The sequence below is a fragment of the Mastigoproctus giganteus genome, chromosome 10, assembly GCF_048544385.1.
Source record: "Mastigoproctus giganteus isolate SK-2022 chromosome 10, ASM4854438v1, whole genome shotgun sequence".
Lineage (NCBI taxonomy): Eukaryota > Metazoa > Arthropoda > Arachnida > Uropygi > Thelyphonidae > Mastigoproctus > Mastigoproctus giganteus.
Window position 1 is genome coordinate 92,893,081 of NC_143584.1, and position 22,433 is coordinate 92,915,513.

Below are 22,433 nucleotides of genomic sequence, written 5' to 3' on the forward strand. Positions count from 1 at the left end.
CTAAATTGCTGGTGAAGACAGTGACATCAATATTAGATTCCCCTCTGGAGCTGCTGTAGGTGGCATACTGTTTTGGCTGATTATGGACTACGAGGTTGTGGGAGACAATGAAATCCTCTAGCATTATTCCTTGAAGGTTCGTGGTATTGCTGTGCCAGAAGTGGGATTTGTCATTGATGTCCGCGACAAGGACTGACTTGTTATCAAGGAAATTGAGTGCAAATTCCAGCTAATTCAGTGAGTCATTGAAGTCTGCAGATGGTGGGCAGTACAGTGAAATAAGATAAAAGGTCAGTACTGATTTGAACATAGGTAGTAAATTTGTTACACAGCCCATGTATGACCAAGATGTCCAGTTCACGGTTGAAGACCACAATGCAGGATTTTGGGTCCTCTGGGATAGGCTGAATGACTCTGGTGGTGATGGGAAAGCCCATAATCCTCGTTGATGGTCCAGATTGTATTCTAGCAGTGTAAGGTTCCTGGATGGTGATAACATCGATCTCATGGTCTTCAGCCGAGACACAAATTTCGTCAGAGATGGATCTTGATCTCTGTCCATTTATTTGCATAATTCTTAGTTTTGCCCTGGCCCAGACTGAGTTGGTGGAAGCCTGTGGAGTAGAAGCAAAGCTTGCTGCAGTGGCTCAGTTTGGTTTGACTGTATTTGAACTATTCATTAGAGGTTCTCAGTCATACCATTTCTAGTGCATGTTGGTACTCAGGGCAGGTAGCATCATGGACTGAGTGGGAATGCTCTTGCTTCCGTCATTTGCACTTGGCACAGCAAGGCTGCTCCTCTTGATGGCGACACTCCACATGTACATGCCTGCTACGTGCACAGTGGCCACACCTGGGGGAGTTATGGATACAGTGTTGCGAGGTATGGCCATGTCCAAGGCACAAGAAGCACTTTGTGACAATTGTGAAGGGACAAAATCTGTGTGCATTGCAACCCAAGAAAATTCTATCAGATGAGAGAACTCTCTTGTTGATTCTGGGTGAAAGGCTAATGACCCTGTGCGCCATTGAATTTGTTTTTGTTTGAAATCTGAATGTAATTTCACTTTTGACTTCTTCTTTAATGTACCCATAGTCGGCCAGATTTTTGTAGTAGAGGTCATTTAAAATTTCTTCATTAGACCAATCCTTGGGAGTGTCATAAATGAGTAATGATGGATTAGCTTTCTTTGGTGGCGTTGCCTGGACACGAATAGAAGAAAGGGAACCGCTGGAAGAGGTGCTGTTCAGGTCCTCTTCAGTGGTAGTTTCGAGGATGACTCCCCTGTTCCTGATGGGTCTAAGCGATTTGACTTTGACATTTTGATAATCAGTCTAGCGTGTTGGCAACCATCTCCTGCACCTCAGCACTGGTCTTGAGGTTCGAATCTTCACTAGCATGGAGTAGTAGCACATGCTGCATCTTTCTATCAGAAGTTGAGGGGGGTTGCAGTTGCTGCTTTGCAGCCTCTGCATGGGTCACTTTCCTAGCTTTCACTGCTCCCACATAAGAGAATGGAGTGGGAGCAGGTGTAGCCAGAGTCAGGTCATTCATCCTGAGAGGGTAAGCCAGGTCAGGAGAAGTCGAGAGCTTGGAAAGGGTATCCACCACCTTCTCAAAAATAGCTGTTCTTGTCTTCAACTCATCGTTTACTGCTCGGAGTTTCTTGTTATCTATTATTAATTCTCGCTATCAATTCCAATTTAGTCCACGATTCCTGTATATAAGTGCCAGCCGTTTTGGTAATCCGGTTGGTGTTGTTATGAGGCGGAACTTGCAGTTGGTTTGATGAAGCGTAGTAGGTTCAGCAGAGGTTTTGCAGTCAGTGGGCAGCAGCGAGGACGTTGCTGCCCACAAATTATACCACAATTTAAAGGCTTTTTTGAGGAGCTCAAGATAAGATGTACAGGATGCACTAGCAACACGGTGCAACGGTAGACAATGTTTCCCATCCACCAAGGCAACCACTTTAACCTTGGCATGCTGGCTTACCATATTGCAGCCTTTCCATTAAAAATTGGGGTAAGATCATCACCCCATCTTCTGTCTATGAACAACTGTTTGCTGGCTGCCCACCGAGCCGAGTACTCTGACTTCTTGCCCATTTTTACTGATGGCTCAAGGTCAGAGTCATCTGTCAGATCTGCTGCCAACACCTTCCCAGATAACACTATATCTGGGAGGCATCCCAAAAAATGCAGCATATATACAGCTGAGTTGTATGCTATAGAAGTAGCCTTGTACCACACAAAAACCCACAAGTACCAAAGGTCTGTGGTGTATACTGCAGGCTCTATCCTGGGATTAGGTTCAATCCTCATCCATCTCTGACCCGGGTCCAGCAGATGCTACATTCTCTTTCTGAGTGTTCATTTGACATCCGTTTCTGCTGGATCCCAAGCCACATTGGGATCAGTGGTAATGAACTGACTGATTCTGCAGCCAGGTCACCACAATACTCATTGCCTATTAGTTCCCTATAAAGACTACCAGCTAATGCATGCAAAATTACTATGGCAATAATCACTACAAATGGGCCAGATATGCACATAATGTAGGTTTGTGTGTATTATGTGTGAGTTCTCTTATTGTGTCTGGCCGCTTGGCTGCCCAGAAGCATGCTCACCTGGAGAGATGATTCTGGGTACTTGTCCTCACCATGACAAGGTGGGCCGTCCCAAAGTGCTCGTACTGTCTCAATTTGAGACTCTGACCCACCTGGTGTTGCCAAAAGGTGGGCCAGATTCCTCTGGGTGTCCACTACACAGGAGAAAAAAATAATAATAATAAAAAAAGGAAAGAAAAGGAAGAAAAAATAAGAGTTCCCGTGGTGTTAAAAAATAATAAAATAAAATTAATGAAAAATAAAAAAATGAAATAAAAAAATGTATATAAAAATATTTTTTTAAAAAGCAATAAAAATTTAAAAATTAAAAAAAAATCAATAAAATAATAATAAAAAAAATTAAAATAAAATTACACATGCTGGTTACACACAAGCTGTATCAGATAAAGCCTGTAATCAAACACTGGCAGTGTTTGATTACAGGCAAAGTCTGCGCAGGAACTAGAGAGAGGAAGTTGTTTTACCTCGCTGCCGCATAGGACACAGTCATCTTATGCATGCATTTCTGCTGAGTGCAGATGACTCCTATATGTGAGAATTGTGACACCTTTTTAACTATTCATCATATTTTAACTGAGTGTCCACGTTTTAGAAATGAATGTGATTTATATTTTACCGCTTTTAGTTGTCTACTCAGCCAGATATTGAGCCTTATATACTTAGCCAAATATCAGCCAGAATCATGAACATGTGTCTGCTGTTTTTAGCCTTCTAAAATCAGTAAACCTTTTTACTTGCATTTAAAAATTTAACTTGTTATTGTTACTTCTTTATTGATATGTCCTATACATTTTACACCTGTTTTATTATATATATCTTGACACTTAGTGACCTAATCCATTAGGTCACTGAAAATTTCACTTTTTTGTGTCCTGGTTTGGGGCGTTATAGCCTTAGTTGCTAATGTGGCAATAAAACCTAAACAAACAAACACATCATACCATATGAACTGGCACATTATGACCCATGTAGTCCATGCGCCACTAAACCCCAATACAAACCAAACATTCTCCAGCCATCGTCCATACATACATCTGCCCATCTGATTGGAATAGGGTGTTGCAAGATTCATCACTACATTGAACCAATTTCCATTGCTCTATGGAGAAGTCGTGGTGTTCATTGCACCATGCAACATGATACCAGTTCTTGTTGGTGATTTTTAGTTAATGCAGTGCTTATTTCCCATGAAAACTGAGACTGTAGGCCTCTGTGTTCTGTCCATAGAAGAGAGCCAGCCACTAATTAGCTGGACGTTTTCTGCTAAGCCACTCTCAGTACACTGCCACTCATCTGATTGTTTTTCAACCAGGGTTCTGCAGAGTGTTGTCAGGGATTCCACAAGAAATTGTGGAATAATTAAATAAAAATTTTAAAATACTATGAATGATTCCAAATATACTTTGAAATATTGTGAGGAATTTTTGTCTGACAATTGGCATTACTGCAGTAATCTCCAACTCCCTGTTTGTTTTATTTTGGTCAGTATGTATTTAAGGTTGTATTTAGTTGCAATGTGTCTGGGTTATTTCATTTTGTTACAGAGTCACCACACAGGTGGTGATAGAAAAGGGAGCCCTGTACTGCCAAGGGTGCAGCTCAAATTCCAAGAATCCCTTTCGCCTGCTGATTGCTTCTCTGCATTCTAGACCTCTCTCTCTCTCTCTCTCTCTCTCTCTCTCTCTCTCTCTCTCTCTCTCTCTCTCTCTCTCTCTCTCTCTCTCTCTGCCACCAGATTATTCAAGGTTTTTTTTTTTCATTTAAATTTTTAAAAGAGTGATGATCAGGCAACAAGTCAGTCTTCAGTAGGTTCCATGGAGCTCAGTGATAGTGATACTGTGAAGAGTAATTTATTTTTAGGAGTGGTGCTAAGTGCACATTACGGTTGTTTGCTGTTTTGCAGATTTGTAGTCTGCATAGTTTCATTATTAATGTTTTTACCGAAACCATGGTTGTTTTTGTTAATCTAAAATCCTGCCCATGTAACAATATTTTCATACAGCTGTTGAAGATTGAAAAATGTTGGTAGTATCTGAAAAGTTGGCACAGGAGTTGAAGGAGAGTACAAAGAAAATTAATCAAAATTATCAGAACTAAGTATGAGTGAAGCGGAAGAGAATTGACTGATATTAAAAAAAATTTACCTCTACAATGACATTTACTTGGCCGTGAGTTTTATATAGACTGGAGACAAACTGCCCCGTTCCATTTGCATTTTTTACGGGGAAAAATTAACAAACGGCTATGACACCAGCCAAGTTAAATTGACACTTCAAGTGATGGCCACTTGTCAGATAAAACAGTTGATTACTTTCAACGACTTTTGGATTCCTAAGGCAAGCAACATAACTTTTAGGGAGAAAGTAACTATCAGTGAAAAGGCTTAAGACTTAAGCTATTTACTAGCTGAGCTTTGTTGCACAAAAAATTAAAAGTCACACTATTGCTGAAAGTCTAATAATGAAAATGATGATAGGCAAAGAGATGGAAAGCGAAATTGACAAAGTTCCAGTTTCTAATAATACTATTAGTAGGCATATGGATGATGTGTCATCCATATGCCTACTAATAAATGTCTTATCTGAAGTATTAAAAAATACTAACTTTACTCTCCAAGTTGGCAAGTCAACAGACATAACAATAAAGCCCAGCTTTTGGCATTTATATAATTAAATGAAGCTGAAATAATGTAATTCCTGACAGATCTTTTTGTTGTAAACATCTGCCAGAAATGACTAAAGGTCAAGACATTTTCAACATCTTGTCTTTTTATTTAGATTCCTGTGGTTTGTTATGTAGCCGGCATGTTGAAATTTGCACTGATAGTGTTTCATCAGTAATTGGCTCAATAAAAGGCTCTGTTACACTCATCAAAGAAAAACCCTGATGTCACAATGGTCCACTGCTTCCTCCATTATCGCCTCCGTAGCCACGTGGGCAGGAGCAGCAGTGCGTAGCACACGCTTCTTGATTAGACCGGGGTTCGAGCCCGTAACCACCAAAAATGGAGGATGCGGAAAGGTTAGAGAGTGACCACCGCACATCCCCCGAGCAATATGGCCTTAGTTGCTAATGCTCCTAAAAACCAAAAAACAACAACTTCCTCCATTGGAAAGTGCTTGTTTCGAAAACTACTGGGAAAGATTTATAAGTCCTTGGTAAAGCTGTGAATGTGGTCAGTTTTATAAAGCAGTGCCCTTTTAAATCACACATGTTTGCAAAGGTGAGTGAAAATATGCAGAAAGAATGTGATTCTCCTTTCACATGCCAAGTTTAGATGGCTTTCAAGATAGAAAGTTTTAATAAGGGTATTTGAGCTGTTAGTTGTCTGATGGCACCAGGGGTTTCCCCCATCTCCACAAGGGTATTTGAACTGTGAGAGAAAGTGCTGCTTTTTTTTTTCAAATATAATAATAAGCTAGTTTTTCTAACTTTCTTGAAGTCAAAATGGCTGCTGAAACTAGCTGACTTAGCACTTAAAACACCTTGAACACTAGCATCCAGGGGCCAGAAGAAAAGCCGCCTCCGTAGCCAGGTGGGTAGGAGCAGCAGTGTGTAGCACACACTTCTTGATTAGACCGGGGTTCAAGCCCATGACCACCAAATACGGAGGATGCGAAAAGGTCAGGGAATGACCACCGCATATTCCCGGAGAAATATGGCCTTAGTTGCTAATGCTTCAAATAACAAACAAACAAAAGATGTCAGAAGAAAACATTTTTAACTTCCACAGACAAACTTCTTGCATTCAAGAATAAACTCAGGGTTTGCCAAAAACACCTTTCAAGTGGAAATATTGAAATGTTCCCACACCTACTTCAGGTTTAGAGTCAAACAAATTATAAGGAAGTTATCAAATTAATTATCAGTTATTTGGAATCACTGACAGATAAGCGCAACTAATACTTTGTTTCTTTGTCATCAGAAATGTATGACTGGGTTTGGAACCCTTTTTTTTTTTGAGTTCTCACCAAATTTGCAAAATTTACTCAGTCTGCAAGAACAACAGCAACACAGTGCACAGCTATAGTGCAGTTGAACTTTGAAGATAAAATTGAATGAAGTTCACCTAGTGTGTTTTGGCTTCCAATAAGAAAAGAGTATTTTGTGATTTCAGCAAAAGCAGTGAACATCTTACTCTAGGGTGCCTCCGTAGCCAGGTGGGAAGGAGCAGCAGTGCATAGCACACGCTTCTTGATTAGACCGGGGTTCGAGCCCGTCACCACCAAATACGGAGGATGCGGAAAGGTCAAAGAATGACCACTGCATATTCCGGAGCAATATGGCCTTAGTTGCTAATGCTCCCAAAAACCAAATAACAACAACAACATCTTACTCCAGTTTACAATTTCTTACTTCTCTGAACAAGCTTTGTTGTCTGACAAACATTAAAAGCCCAAGTGTCACTCTGAAGTAAACCCTATATTGACTTTGGATGTGAACTTTATCAGTTTCACATTTGGAAAAAAAAAACCAGGAAAATTCTTCAATTTTTTCACTATTTTTCTTTCTTAATGATGTCAGCTGAATTATATATATATATATATATAACAGCTCTTTACAGATAAATTATCTTGACAATAATTTAGCAGTGACTGAATTGTGAATCCTTTTATCATCAACTTTTCTGGCCTATAAATGTTTTAGTAGGTGGGGATTGCTCAGGATGTGAAAAATTGTTTTAAAACTCTTCTGTGAAAAACAGGTTGAATCATTGCTCTGGATGCTGTTGTGCATTAACACCTCAACCCCCTACTGAAGCCTTAAATTCTGGTTGATGTTTTACCGGGATGTGTGATGACATTGCCATGCTAAATTTTCCAAGTACCCTCTGGTCGTGTGGAGTGAGCATCTGTGGCCTTCTTGTGCGTTGCTAGATGGTGTTAGTTGCATTACGTGTCCACAATAACATCACTGACAGTTGACTTTAGATGGTATAGGGTTAGACTGTTGGCAATAGCCCAAATTGACAAGCTGGTAGTGTGACATTTAACAATAAGATCCCTCTTGAAATCAGAGTCAGTATCAGCTGTATATGCCATGATGAAAGCAACTAACTTTTGTGGCTCATACGCCTCTCTTATGAACTGATCTGAGCCACCTATTTAACCAGGATGGCTCAATGGACTGAAAACAGGGGAGTTCATATATTTTTTTTTGGGCAGTTATATAAGCATTATTATAGCATCGAGGAACGACTGATATTTTTTATAACTGGTTGATATAATCATTAACCCCAACAATTTATGTTACTGTGAATATGATTATTTTTAGTTTTGAAGAGAAGTTAAGATGTAAAAAAAAAAAAAAAAAAAAAAAAATCAATGCATATTTGTGACAAAATAGTGGAACTGTCTCCTACGATGTGAATTTGAGAAATCATTGAATTACTGTTTGAATTTCAAGAACTTCAGTGTGCAGAATGATAAAGATCTCAAGAGCATTTCACAAAATCAGTGATACACAGAAAAGTCCATTCCTACATTTTTCATAATGAATGTCATGACTTATCATAATTGCTCCCTGAGAGTGATAGTTACCTCTGTTATTGTGAGCAACAATGCATTGTTTACTGCATGATCAAAACCTTGTACAGGTATAATATCTGAAGAACACTGTATAATAGATTAATATTTGAAATACAACACTGTTGGACAATGTATGTATGAACATTTTATACATTCTAAAATGTACAGGGTGTTTTATAACATGTGGGTCATACTTTCAGTATCAATTCAGGACCTGAAAAAGTGAAAAACATTTATATAAATGTGTTATTTATTATTATTATTATTTTATTTTATATCTAGAGTTTCTAAGCTTAATCTGTTGATTATTTTATAAACATACTTTTGGTATTGATCTCACTATTTTCAAAATAAATTGGTAGATAATTTTTTTTTATTCTTCTTTTGTTTTAGGTGTCTGGTGTCACAGAATGCATTACCGAAATAGAAAAAAGTGGTTTGCTGAGTCGGCAAGAGTCTCTTGGATTTGACCGTCATGGAAGAAAATACTGGTTTTTGTGCCGAAGGATATTTATGTAAGATTAACTCTAAATTTGCTTACGCTTTCAGCTGTATGTAGTATTGTTTCTATTTATGTGATATAGATTACTGATAAAGGATTATGTGATATACATCATGATAAAGGATTGGCTTATTTGTCTGTAGTTTTTTATTATTACCCCTTTTTTTTGATATAAGGCATTTGTAATGCACATTTACAAAACTAATATGCTGTAATTTCTTTTAGTTGTAATAATGTATTCAAAAAATCGTTTAATAAATACTGTTACAGTTATTATTATTTCTTTTCTTTTTATTTCTTTTTTTTTTTCTTTTTTTTTTTTTTTTTTGAATTGTATGTTTATAACTTGGAACAAAGAATACAGCCACTCCCCGGGTTACGTTCTGCGTAAGTAGAGTTTTACATGTCAGAATTTCCCTAAATGCTTAAGCAACACCCACAACTATGCACGCTGAATTTGATTGAAGTAAAAAAGAAATGTTTGACGAACATGTAAATAGACTTATTCATTCAATTTTTTTTTTATCTCACGCGCAGGAAAAATTACAAAAGTGTACAGAATTACAGAAATTTCAAAATTATAAAATTACAAAAAGAGAGGAGGCAAGCAAAGCTCAGCAAGTTTTACCTTTAGAGTATCATTACCAGAATTAACTCTCCAGCTGATAAGCACGCTGCTGCAGAAGTTGAGGGCTGGGGAAATTTAGAAGGGGTTTTATCCAACATATTACAAAATTTCTCAGCAACTGCAGAATCTGCACTGGCGACTTCACTGCATACTTTAATGTTTTAGAAACCAGCACGACGCCTGAGCCTATTAAACCACCCATTGCTTGCCACGAACTTGGCTTGGGGTTCGCCGTACTTATCCTTAATATCTTCATAAATACTTCTTGCTTTTGCTTGAATGGCCATTGGACTCAGGAGCACTTGCTTCTGAATCTGATTTTCCATCCATATTATTAATAGCTTTCCCATCTTTGATATAGCACCGGTTTTGCGATCCCCGTTGATCTTAAGTGCATTGATCCTTTGACGTGTTCTTTTTTACGTGCACTGTCCTTTAAAATAGTATTCACTGTTGAAGGAGCGAGACCTAATTCCCTTGCAATAGATGACAAACTTTGTCCTGCTTCGTACTTCTTTATCATCTTCATTTCTAAATCAATTTTGTTTCATTTCCTAGCACTGCTAGCACTTGCACTTTCTGTTGGTCCCTTTCCCCTTTACTATTGTAATAAGTAAATAGGAATGAAGAGAAGATTCTGAAAATTTATTTATGTTTTTTATATAATTGAAGATTTCAGTGAAGGGGAACACATTTCACCTTTTACCGAAGTGCCTTCACTCTTATAAGTCTGATAAGCAAAAACTCTTCATTCTCTGTGGTTAAACCATGAAATAAGTTAATGTTTTTATTTTATTCATCAGTAGGTAAAGTGAATTCCAGAAAATAAAAGAATAAAATTTCACCATAATACCGTAACTTAAAAACCCACAGAATTCCAGTTATCGGTATTATCGCAAATGCAATAAGATCAAGTTTACCTATTTATAATAGATTGTGCTAAAAGAAAAATCCAATAGACTGGAAAGTGCCAATTGTTTTATTGTTTTATGGCAGTGACCTCCAGATAAATATCAACAAAGGTGTTCAAAATTGATTCTTATTAGGAAACATGATAATGATGAAAGTGTAGCAATTGCCATTATAAAAATGACATTTTAGAGAGATAAATAACTTAGTTATATAGCGAAAATTTCAACTTCCGAGGTCTTGAAATGAATTACAAGAAACAGCGTGTTATTGGGTTCACATTACGATATTTTCACAATACCTCCATTTATTCCTACGGGATGCAAGATAAGTTTCTGCCTGCCGGTGCAAACTTAAAAAAAATCGTGGAAACGTATGTAAAGTCGAATTTGCATAAGTCGAGTATTACTAAGCCAGGGATTGTCTGTATAAACATTTTTATTCCAAAAAATTAACATGTTCGTTTTCTAGAATACATTATGTTCATTGCATAAATTATCTGTTGTCCTTAAATTATTTATTTGTAGTAGATATTTAAAGTGATGTTATGGAACTGCTTTTGAAATTTTATCCTTTTATTTTCTGGAATTCACTTTACCTGCTGATGAATAAAATAAAAACATTAACTTATTTCATGTTTCACCACAGAGAATGAAGAGTTTCTGTTCATCAGACTTATAGGAGTGAATCAATAATTACAGTTGCCATTTTTAAAAGAAATGCATAGCTACATGAGATATGTGCATTATGAATATTATAAAATATTTACCACTTAGCCACTGGCTTTTTTTTTTTTTTTAATGCATTTATTTCACTATCACTAATTTGTTGATCTGCATGTAAGAATTCATGTTAAGCTGTTGACATAACTCATTTCAGTGTGTAATAAATTTACCATTTGTGCTGTGATAATAGGAAAGTGCAGGATTTGAATCACTTTGCAAGCACATTATCTCAGCACAGTAATTCTTGATATTTTGCATATAGCAGTGTAAGGACAGTAATATTCAGAATAGTCTGTCATCAGTCCAAAAAATGAACTATTTAAAAAATAGTTTTAAGCACAAAGCAACATGAGTTCCAAATTTTTACCTCTTGGTTTTTGGAAGCCTCACATGTGAAAATGTAAATCATACAAAGATGCAACAGCTATACTAACATCCAATTATTTGCTTAATATATTGGTTAATAAGAATATGTATTGGTTAATTATTAAAATCCAAGATAATGGTTCGAAAACCAAATTAATAACCTGCTAATGAAGTCCATGGGCTTATAAATGATATTGTTTATACTAGCTCTTTTGTTAAGCATGCAATTCTTGATATTTGGCATTTTGTTTAAGGCACTGTTTTTCAGCTAGTGTTCAATGCACTTTGCTCAATTATTCTGTGAATTGTTCCACTAAAATTTAGTACTCAGTGACATGATTGTCCATATATGCCAGGTGCAAAATGGAGATCAATGAGTGATTTTATCATTTGATATACAGAGATGTGGTATAATAATTTTCTTAACCAAAGTATGCAACTTCCAGCACTGTGAGATCCATTTAAACCCTGAGATTTTTTTTTTTTTTTTTTTTTCCTATAGGTTCTTGGTTGTGCCTGCTTAATTCTTTTGCAGAGTTCCTGTGTTTGTCCAAAAATAACAAAGTATATGTATTTTATGATGTGCTACTTAAAGTAATAAAGACAATTTAAAAAAAAAAACTAATTGTTACTCAGTGATGAGAAATACATTGAAATTGTCTTTTGTTGTAGCAGTTTTAATAATTTTTAATTAGGAAATTTCTTCAATACCTTTCTGAATAATTAATGATTTCTTGTTTTTGTGCAAGTGCTGGTTGAACTAAGCATTACTAACATTAATGTCTTACTAGGTGGTAGATGACTCTCATTAACTGGTGGAGTACCACCACTTTACTTATTGGAGGCTTGAAGTGGTGAAACTCATGTTTAGTCTCCAGACTAATGCTCTAGCAACCCCCATCTCTTCTGTCATTTCATTACAATTAATGTCATTTGAGATTATGATAAGCATCTTTACATTTCGAAAGTACAGTTCTAAAGTGGTGTTTGCAAGGCGGCCACTGAACCGAACCTATCAGTAACTCTCTAGGAGGCATCTGGATTGGCTAATGTATAATTTCACTGCTTTTACTCTGCCAGATAGTGACTGGAGGATAATCCGAGTAGTGTGTTTACAGGGAACATTAAGGTCAATATACCCATGTCAAGGACCTGGGTATATTTTTGCTGTGTGTATACCATATCCAAAAATTTCATTACTTCATACAGCATGTCCTCCCTACCTTTTCTTATTACTGAATATGTCATGAACAGTCAAACTAATATAATAAGTTTATCTGCAAAAAGATCTAAGCCTCACAAACACTCTCTTCCATATCACAAATATGTCTTCTCAGTTCCAATCTCAGTGCCTTTTATTTCCAATTTCAGTCTGCAAGCCCCATTTACATTTTCGGACAGAATCCCAATTATCAATTGTTTCAACTACTGCTCATCTCAGTTATCCTAATTGTTTGCTGTACGATTTCATTCTTGTATTCTTCATATGTTTGCTCTGATATTCCCTGTCAGAGAGTTAGTAATTTGAAATCTGCTCTTTCTGGCTTAAAATCTCTCCGCCCCATTCTGTCAAATTCATCTGTTTCCTCTGTTGTTCACCCAACTCCACTAATCCCTTGGAATTTTTGAATTCCTTTCTTTGGAACTTGTCTTTATCCAGTCCAACTTTCCTGACATAGTGTTAGGGGATAGGGCCTCCAGTGGTTTCCCACATCTGTGTGTCATTCCCACAACTTTCCTGACAGTGAGTTTGTTTTCCTTGGCAATTTTCATGTTCACGACTCCCTCTACTTCCATTTTCCAGTCACATGTACCCAGCTAGTTGAGGTGCTGGGGCTTTTGCATTAACTAATGGCCTTGCAGATATTGTCATTTACCTACCCAAAAAAAAGTAACTTCATTTCTATATTTTCATTTTCCTTCTTCTTGACCATGTCGATGAAAGAATTCAAATATGTGGATTACAATTTGTTCTTGAGGTCTTATAAGGCTCTGAGAGGGGATAGTGAAATGAATTAAGGTGAAATTTTCATGGTATAGACCAGATTGTAGGAGGTTTTTTTAGCCAGTGAGCCTACTGCCAAGGGACCAGAGCATTCTGCACTGGATGACTCAGTGCTGGGGCTAGACTTGTGTAAACATTGTCTAGTGTAATTCTACACTGGAGTCTCTGTCAAGTGCACATGTTTATTTTCATTAGAAATTCAGTCTGTTCTAATAGTAAATTAAGTTTTAATTTCAGGTTTTTGTGCTCCTTACATATAACACAGAAAGAAATCCTCATCAGCTAGAGAAAATTTTGCATACATGTAACAGAAAGTATAAAAAAGTTAATGTATATGGTGCATTACATTTCAGGAACATTTGCAAATAGTAGTAATTCATGATTTATAACAAAAAAAGAAAAAGCAACGACTTTTATGTGTGAACTGAGAACATTTCCACCATATTGCCCATTCATTCCTGCATGCAACCAGGCAACAGACAGTATCCAATGCTTCAGCTACAATATACAATATGGGTAACCCTTGTATAACACGGTAGTTCGATTCCTATAAAATGTTGTGTTGTGCGAAACTGTTATACGGGACTAAGAAAAAGTACAAAAATGGGGATTATGTTCCAAAAGCTAAAAAAAATACACCATTCTGGATTTTGTGTATCTTCTGCTGTCTTTAAAAAATCAGTAATCTGGGTTTGTTTGCTTTTGTTTGATAGATCTTTATGAATTTCATCGTATGGAACTAAGCATTTTTGAAGCTTCCTTGTGAACTTTGGGCTCCTTTCATTCAAGAATCTACATTCAAAAAATAAGATTCTAATTGCTCGGCTAACTTTATGCCTTCCTGTACGCTTTTTAGTGTAAAATTTGGAAGTTTAGAATTTTCATGTGCACTTTCATCCTCTGAATTGATTTCATTAGTTTACCACCGATGCCATTTCCACCAAATCCATTCACCAGCCTCTTTTTCTGCCAGTAATTCTTGAAAGCCTTCAGTAATCATATTTTTTAAAATTTTTTTAGCAGCATCGGCAACTAAGGCCAGGTTACTCTGTGTTTGTCTATAAATTGCGTGTGTCCTGAGATCGATTTTCTGTTTTGATGGGCGAAGAAACCGAGTTTCCGGGAGAAAAAACCATGCTACCCTTGCCTGAGTCCGACTAACTGAGCCACGTTGCGAAAAAGACCCATAAAATTCCTCCAGTCATCGACAGGATTTGAACTTGGGTCTTGAGTGAAGTGGCAGGCGATGCTATCAACTGTGCTACTCACAAGGGCTTTAGTAGTCATCATTAAAACACTCCCCTCCTATCGATGTAGCAAGTTCTACTATCGCACCGATTCCGTTTTCTGCCTATTCGACCATATTTCCTGAATGAACTGATTCTGACCACACATTTTTCCACACGCATTTATCACTGAAAGAAGTAAAACTGTTGACGGTTTTACTTCTTTCAGCGATAAAGCTATGATTCAGATACAGTCCACAATTGAGAAATGTTTCCATGCTTCCATTACTTCAGTAGTTTCAGAATCAATTTTTTTCAAAATCCATTGTAACGATTTTCTAATGTAATTGTTGTAACGATTTTCTGATTGCCTTGATCAACTGTGGTAGTAGGAATATAACTTCAATTTGGATGACTTAAATCTTTTGGATGGCCTGGTGTGCTATCCAATAGTAATAAACTTGAAATCTAGATTTTTCTAGAAGTTCAACAAGCACAAATTCAATAGCACAGAACGTAACATAGGGATTTCCCAACAAAATAAAATATAGGGATTTCTCAATTTTTGTTTTGACTACGAGTCAACGGCGTAGTCATTGCATCCAACATAATAGCAGGGTTTTCCCTGCACAAAAGCTCAAAAATACCCTGTTATGCGAGGTTTACCAAAATTCTCACGGTAACACAGTTTTGCTCTAACTGTGTTATATACCGTATTTCCCCATGTATAACACGCACCTTAATTTTGGGGCCCGAATTTTGAAAAAAAAATGTATTACATAAAGTTATTGAACTCAAGTTTTATTCATCATAAAATTCATACAACTCATCACTGTCAAAACTCCCATCCATTAGCTTGTCCTCATCTGTGTCTGATGATGAATCACTGTCTTCACATATTGCCTCATCCTCAGTTCCATCTATGGCATTTGAAATGCCACACTTCTTAAATGACTTGACAACGATCTCAGTCTTGATATTATCCCAAGATCTTTTCACCCAGGTACAAACTTCTCCTATAGTTGGTTTCTTCACTCTTTCTGCTGGTGTCAAATTGTCCCCAGAAGACTTCATCCATTGGTTCCATTTGTCTCTCATGGCAGCTTTGAAGGGTTTGTTAATGCTGACATCAAGTGATTGGAGCTGGGATGTCAAGCCTCCAGGTATGACGGCAAGTTTTGTTTTTTGCTCTGCAGCAATCTTCTTTGTATTTTTTGTTATGTGTGCCCTGAACTGCTCAAGGACCAATAGGGTAGGTTTGCATAAGAGCCCACCTGGCCTCCTACTCCAAACTTTCTCAAACCAGATCTTCATCCCATCCTGATCCATCCAACCCTTGTCATGAATGTGGACAATCACTCCTCGAGGAATGTCTTCGTTTGGCATTGTTTTGCGTTTGAAAATGAGCAGAGGCAGCTTGGTTCCGTCGGCACAACAAGCTAGAACAACTGTATAATGGCTCTTTTCATGTCCACTTGTCTTCACAGTTACAGTTTTCACCCCCTTCTTATCGGCAGTTCTGTTACTTGGGACATCAAATTGAAGGGGAACTTTGTCCATCTTTGCAATCTGTCCCAACTCAAACTGATGTCTTCCGACATTGAATGACAAAACGATGAAATTCAAGGACCTTCTGCTCATAGCTTTCAGGCATCTTTTGGGCAAGTTTGGTGTGTGAACGCATGCTTAGTCCATTCCGTTTCATGAACTCGAAGCACCAATTGTGTCCTTTGAAATCAGTAACTTCTTTTTTTCATCAGCAATTCTTCTTGCCTCATGCTGAACCATCTTTGTGGACACAGGAATTCTAATTGCCCTTTGCTCTCTAATCCATATCTTCAATTCCCTCTCTAAATCAGGCCATTTTGCTGACTTGCCTCTCATGGCCTTCTTCTGCTGTGGCGTTTTCAGTAGGGTTTCTTCTTCCCGTAGCCAGTCTCGGATTGTTTTCTCAGTTGGAGGAGGACCAAACTTATGTTCAGCCGCACGATTTCCATTCACTTTTGCAAACTGGATCACTTTTAACTTGAATTCAGCACCGTACGAAAATCTTTTCTGAGCCATTTCTGGGCAGAACGTGGCAAAACGTAACCTAATATACCGGTAACAAGTGCAAAACAATGAGCAAAGACAACAAGCGCGAAAAAGCGGGAAATGCAAGTAAAAAAAAAAAAAAAAAATCTACAACCACTGTATAAAATGCACCCAGTTTTTAGACCCCCAAATTTTTCGGAAAAAGGTGTGTCTTTTACATGGGGAAATATGGTAAGTACCGTGTTATGCGAGGATTGCTGCAATTAATCAGTCATGTTATAGCGAAACCGTGTTGTAGAAGTATCACGTTATACGGGGGTTGCCTGTATTTGGTTAGCCTATGTCAGAGGTTCCCAACTTTTATATGCCTGCGTTACCGGTCAACCACATTGGTATCTTATGACCTACCAGGGTGTTAATTAATGAGTACATAAGTCTGTTTTGAAAAGTCACATAAATAATTAGGTAAGCAAAACCGAGCTATTCTACTAAAAACAGAAAAATATATTTATTAATTAAGAATACAATTTATAAATTGTATAAATTAATTGCGAAAATCACTACAACTGCAAACACTATTTTTAATGTTCACTAACTAACATCTGGAAGACTGACCATATAAAATAAGAAAAAAAAAGAGGGGAAAGTAAAGAGATAAAGTTATATGAATTAAGAAGTAAAAGAAAGAAAAGAGGTATTTTTTCCAGAAGAAAGACTGAAATACTCGCATAGATACAAACTGTGAAAAATAAAAAGTATTGGCTTTAGTAAGGTATTAACATTTAAAAAGTTTACTCTCCCATAAGGGAAATTGCAGGTGGTTTCATTCACAGCCCACATACCGGTGGTTGGGAATCTCTAGCCTATGTGATATATATGAAAAAAGAAATAGTGATTTCTGTTGGTGTGATTTTAATGAAATTTGAGAAAGCTCAACAAATCTTTCTAAAAGAGCCAAATATCCACTGGAAGTTATTATGTGTGGATGGATGGACAGACAGACAAAGAAATAATAATTGCTGAATTTCCATAGTCCAATTTTAATTAAATTTGGGATGGCTCAACAAATTTTTCCAAAAGAGGAAATATAAAATTTTATGAAAATCAATCCACTAGGAGTGGAGATATTATATGGGATGAATGGACAGACAGATATGATGAAGAAAATAGGCACTTTATTCATATATGCCAATGCACCTTACAAAAAGTAACTTGGAAGTGGTTGTCAGTGACAGCCTCCATGTCTCAGGATATAGGTAAATATGTTTTCAGAATTTTTGTTGAAACCATATTTACTATTAAATAAAAATATAAGTTAAAAAATATCAAAATGGAGCATTTTTAAATATATTTTGATATTACTTTATGTATTATGGTCTCCTATTATTATAGGATTTATGTATGAAAACAAAAGATTTTTATCTCTGATCAGAGCTGTTTTATTTGATTCTAATAAAGTTATTTTGGGCATAATAAATATATTGAAAAGGATTTTTTTCCCTTCTAGTGAAGGAGAACACGAAACATATTATTATTCAACCAAAACGCAACTTCAAGAACTTGTTGAAGTATTGGACCCATCAGATTTTGAGTCAGAGCTGTGTCGTACAATTGAAGATCTTAAAGAAGACATTATCCGTCAAATGGATATCACAGAAAAATTGACAAACAGTTCTAGAGGAAACAAAAAATCATATTTAGACACAGAAAATGGTAATTCTTTATTAATATTAGTATTAATACTTCTTGTGATGGGAATTAAGTTTCACATGTATGGTTATAAATTCATGTAGACTAGTGTTATATTCTGTTATTTATATTTTGTTATATTCTATTTTGTTTTATTCCTTTTTACTGTCCTGTGGTTTCAGCTTGGAGATTGCGTGAAATGAAAGTACTTCTGATAATGAGTAACATTAATATGTACTGTATTTTAATTGTAATTCTTCTGATTTCATTGCATTTATTTGTATTTTGCTTCTAAATAACTTTTACTGCCATTTTAAACTAAAAAAAAAAAAATTAAAAAAAAAATTATATTTGTATACTGCTAAACTATGTAGTAAACTTTCAATTTATGAACTTTCGGCGTTGTGTACAAGAATTTTGGACGCAAAAAATTCACCCGAGCAACTTAAATTTTGATGTTATAAATTTTTTTTTTATGAAAATGAAATTCAGTCTCAAATTTTTTAATAATCAAGTTTCCTACAACAAACTTCTCTCTGTATCAATGTTCTCTGGTAAATCTGGGACTTACATGAAAATTACTTTTGTCTTCCATATAATGAAATAGCTCTATATAAATGTAGAACTTTCCCTGATAGCCATATTCATCCAAATAAATTTTTTCATGTTGCAGTGTGTAGATATATTAAGTACCATTGATTTTTATATAGTAAAGCATTTTAATCAGTTCCTAATGAGAGGTTACTATTATTTAAGTTGGAACATAGAATCACAGGTAATATTTTAAGATGGATCGCAGGGTGGTTGCAGGGCAGAAAGCAGAGAGTTTTGATTAATGGTTACTCTTAAGATTAGGTCTGACATTAGAAATAGTTTTCCCCAAATCAGAAATAATGGGACCACATTATTTCTGATTTTCATAAATAACATTGACAAAGAGTATTAGTTTGTGAGGGAGAACAGGAAAAATACTATTCAGCATGTGCGGTTAATGATTGGTGCCAGTCATAATTTACATAATTTATAATAGTCAACCCATCTATGTTAAGTGGTCCAATCTAATTCATCCCTTTCCTTCTAGAGTTTACATAAATAAAGAACTCTGCTGTTTTTCTTTACATCCTTTGCCAAAGATTTCTCGTAATGTGCCTTCGCCTGCCTAACCTCCTTTGTGACTTGGTTACAGACAAGCTTATATTTGTCATAGGCTTCTGTGTAACCTGATAATTATATGCATCCCATACATTTTTCTTCTCTGCCACGAGCCTCATTAATTCATCTGACATCCATTTAGGCCTGAACCTTGAACAGTATTTCTTAGTTGGAATGAAAAGCCTAGTAGCCCCCAAGGTTAAGTCCCTGAAGGCTTCCCATTTAGAATTCAATTTTGGTAACATCATCAGTTGATCCCACTGTACAGAATTTAAAAACTGTCTGAGACCCCTGTAGTCACCTTTACGAAAGCAAAAGCACTTCCCTTTAGCCTTGATGATAGTTACATCTTTAAATAATTCCCATGTCAGTACATTGCAATCACTGTTGCCCAGTGGTTCCTTTATCTGCAATTTCTTAATGCATGAATAATCACTGCTGGTAATGAGATCAAGAGTATTACTCCCTCTGGTTGACTCTCGAACATGCTGCTGTAGAAAACAGTCATCCAGTAAATCCAAAAAAGTCTTGCTAGTTTGTGGGTGACCAAACCACAAGTTCCGATCAATATCTGGAAAGTTAAAATCCCCATTATAAGACATTTGCTTATAATTCTGATTTGCTGGTCCACTCTATTTCTCTGCACAATTGCTCATCAGATTCATTAGGCCTATAACACACACCTACTCTCATTTTTCCTTTCCCATTTCTTATGTCATACCAAAAAACAGACTCAACATTGTATTGTCCACCAACATCAATTGGATTCACTCAGATTTTGTGTTTCTTAACTAACAACATACCCCTCCTCCCTTCCTGTCCTGTCTATCCTTTCTGTACACATTGTACTCCCCAAATTCCAATTCTGTGCTTATATCAGCGTGACACCATGTCTCTGATATCCCAACAATATCTGCCTTTGATGTCTTGACTAGCACTTCATGCTCATCAGATTTATTAACTATACTCCTAGCATTGGTGTACATTCAAATATACATGCACCCGTTTCTACTCTTAGTTACCCTAGCTCATGTATTCATTTGTTCCACTATGATTCCCAACAGTCCTGAAAATCTCCATTGCCTTGCTTTCCATGCTGCTGGTCATTCTAATAGAAGCAGTGCAAGAATCACTTTAGCCTCTGCCTGCGGCCACTGTTAGACTTTTAGTCTGTGTATTTCCCAAGCTAGCAGTTTTCTGACTCACCTAACACTGCCTTGATAGTATCAGCAAATATTCTTGCACCCTTTCTATTTAATTGTACCCCATCCCTGTAGAAGCAGTCTCTCCTGTCAACAAGCACAGACTAGGCTGAAAAAAATTCTACCCCTTGAGCCTTGCACAATCTCTCCAGGGCTGAATTGATTGACAAGGCTCTCATCATATACTCCTCCTATCGTGTCTGGGCAGAATTGCAGACTCTTTCGCATTCAACCCTAACTCGCAACTTTTTTTCAACATTAATAAGTAATTCCCTGTACTTGTTAATTAAATCTGAAGATCTCTTACTCTTAAAGTCATTAGTTCCAACGTGTATAACAATATCACCTTTTGTGCACTTAAAAGATGATATCTACTCTATGTCATCAACTTTTTCCCCTGTCAGACAAACCCTGGATCCCGTTCCACCCCTTCTTGCGCATAGTATATTCCCTGTCTCCCCGACAATAGAGTCACCAATAATAACTAGTTCCTGTGGGACCAGCGCATTCTGCCTTGGAGACTGCCTCTGTGTAGCCTGATGCACAGGATTGAGCTCTGCTATTGAGCTCGGCAGCTGAGAGCTTGATGGGCCCTCATTAATTTCTTTGAGGGCATTGACCTTACTCCTCAAGCTCTCATAAACGCCCATCAGAACGCTGAGTTGGTGCCTAATTTCTTGGGCACCTCCGTAGCCAGGTGGGCAGGTGCAGCAGTGCATAGCACATGCTTCTTGATTAGACCGTGGTTCGAGCCCGTGAACACCAAATACGGAAGATGCAGAAAAGTCAGGGAATGACCACCTCATATCCCCAGAGGAATATGGCCTTAATTGCTAATGCTCCTAAAAAAAAATAATAATAATAACAAATAACCCTAATTTCTTGACACTCTAGGCATCTAGCTTGCACACACAAAGACATCCTCCTTGCCTAGATCATGTCTGTTTTAGAAAGTTCAGCAAACATTTCACATTTTGCACATTTTTTGAGACTGTGATGCATTGGAGAATCGCCCCTTCGCTTCTCCCCTGAGTCACAACACTCTCGCTAATCTTTGCTTTGTAGCTCTAGTCTGGGTCATGATTTCTGTTTAAATACAGTTTAATTAACAATAAACTTAAATATGATTAATAAATATTTTTTATTATATTAATCAATTATATTAATTGATAATACTATACTACACTAGCAGATTCCTAATACGGTGCTTCGTATTATGTTATCTAGTTACGTTATACCTTACCTTATCTAGTTTTACGTTATACCTGACGCTATCAGTTCGAGATATATATGTTACATTATTTCTTATCGATTAGAATATTGGCGCCTAGTTCAACAATATTGGTGCTAACACTGGGAGTCGTGACTTCCAAAAAATCACTAGTTAAATTCAAAATAAAAAGCTAAAAATGCTACTAAACCTATTTAATATCTTTTGTAAAACACAATGTAGTATGTTATTTAACGAAGAATACGGTAAAACTATCAAAAATACTTATCCCTTTACACCAGCCAAAAATCCACTGCTCCCTTTCGTCTAACTTTTCCACCACCCCACAGTTCAGTTCTTTCTTTCCTCTTGTATATTAATGACCGTCTACTGACTATAAATCCTATCCATAGTTATCCTTCCAGCTTCAGAAACCTTCCCCTGCATAAATGCTTTATCCACTGCCAATTCCTTAAATAAATGCTGATCTCCTGGTAATTATCCAGTGGAGCTAAAATAACTTAGTTAACTTCAATCCTCCTAAGACTTGGTCCCGTCTTATTTCTTGCAAAAAGATATCTACTGCTTCTGTGTTTAATTTCCATCACATACAGATCTCTAGACAAGATC

The 22,433-nt window shown here is 36.7% G+C and overlaps 1 protein-coding gene across 1 annotated transcript in view; it reads left to right on the forward strand.

Moving 5' to 3' along the window:
- E(bx) (nucleosome-remodeling factor subunit NURF301 E(bx)) overlaps positions 1–22,433 on the forward strand; it is a 693,176-nt gene that overhangs the window by 63,259 nt on the left and 607,484 nt on the right. Inside the window, exons 2-3 of the mRNA XM_090382976.1 lie at positions 8,549–8,670; positions 18,058–18,263. Of these exons, the coding sequence (XP_090239102.1) occupies positions 8,549–8,670; positions 18,058–18,263 (328 nt within the window). The remainder of the gene's footprint in view (positions 1–8,548; positions 8,671–18,057; positions 18,264–22,433) is intronic.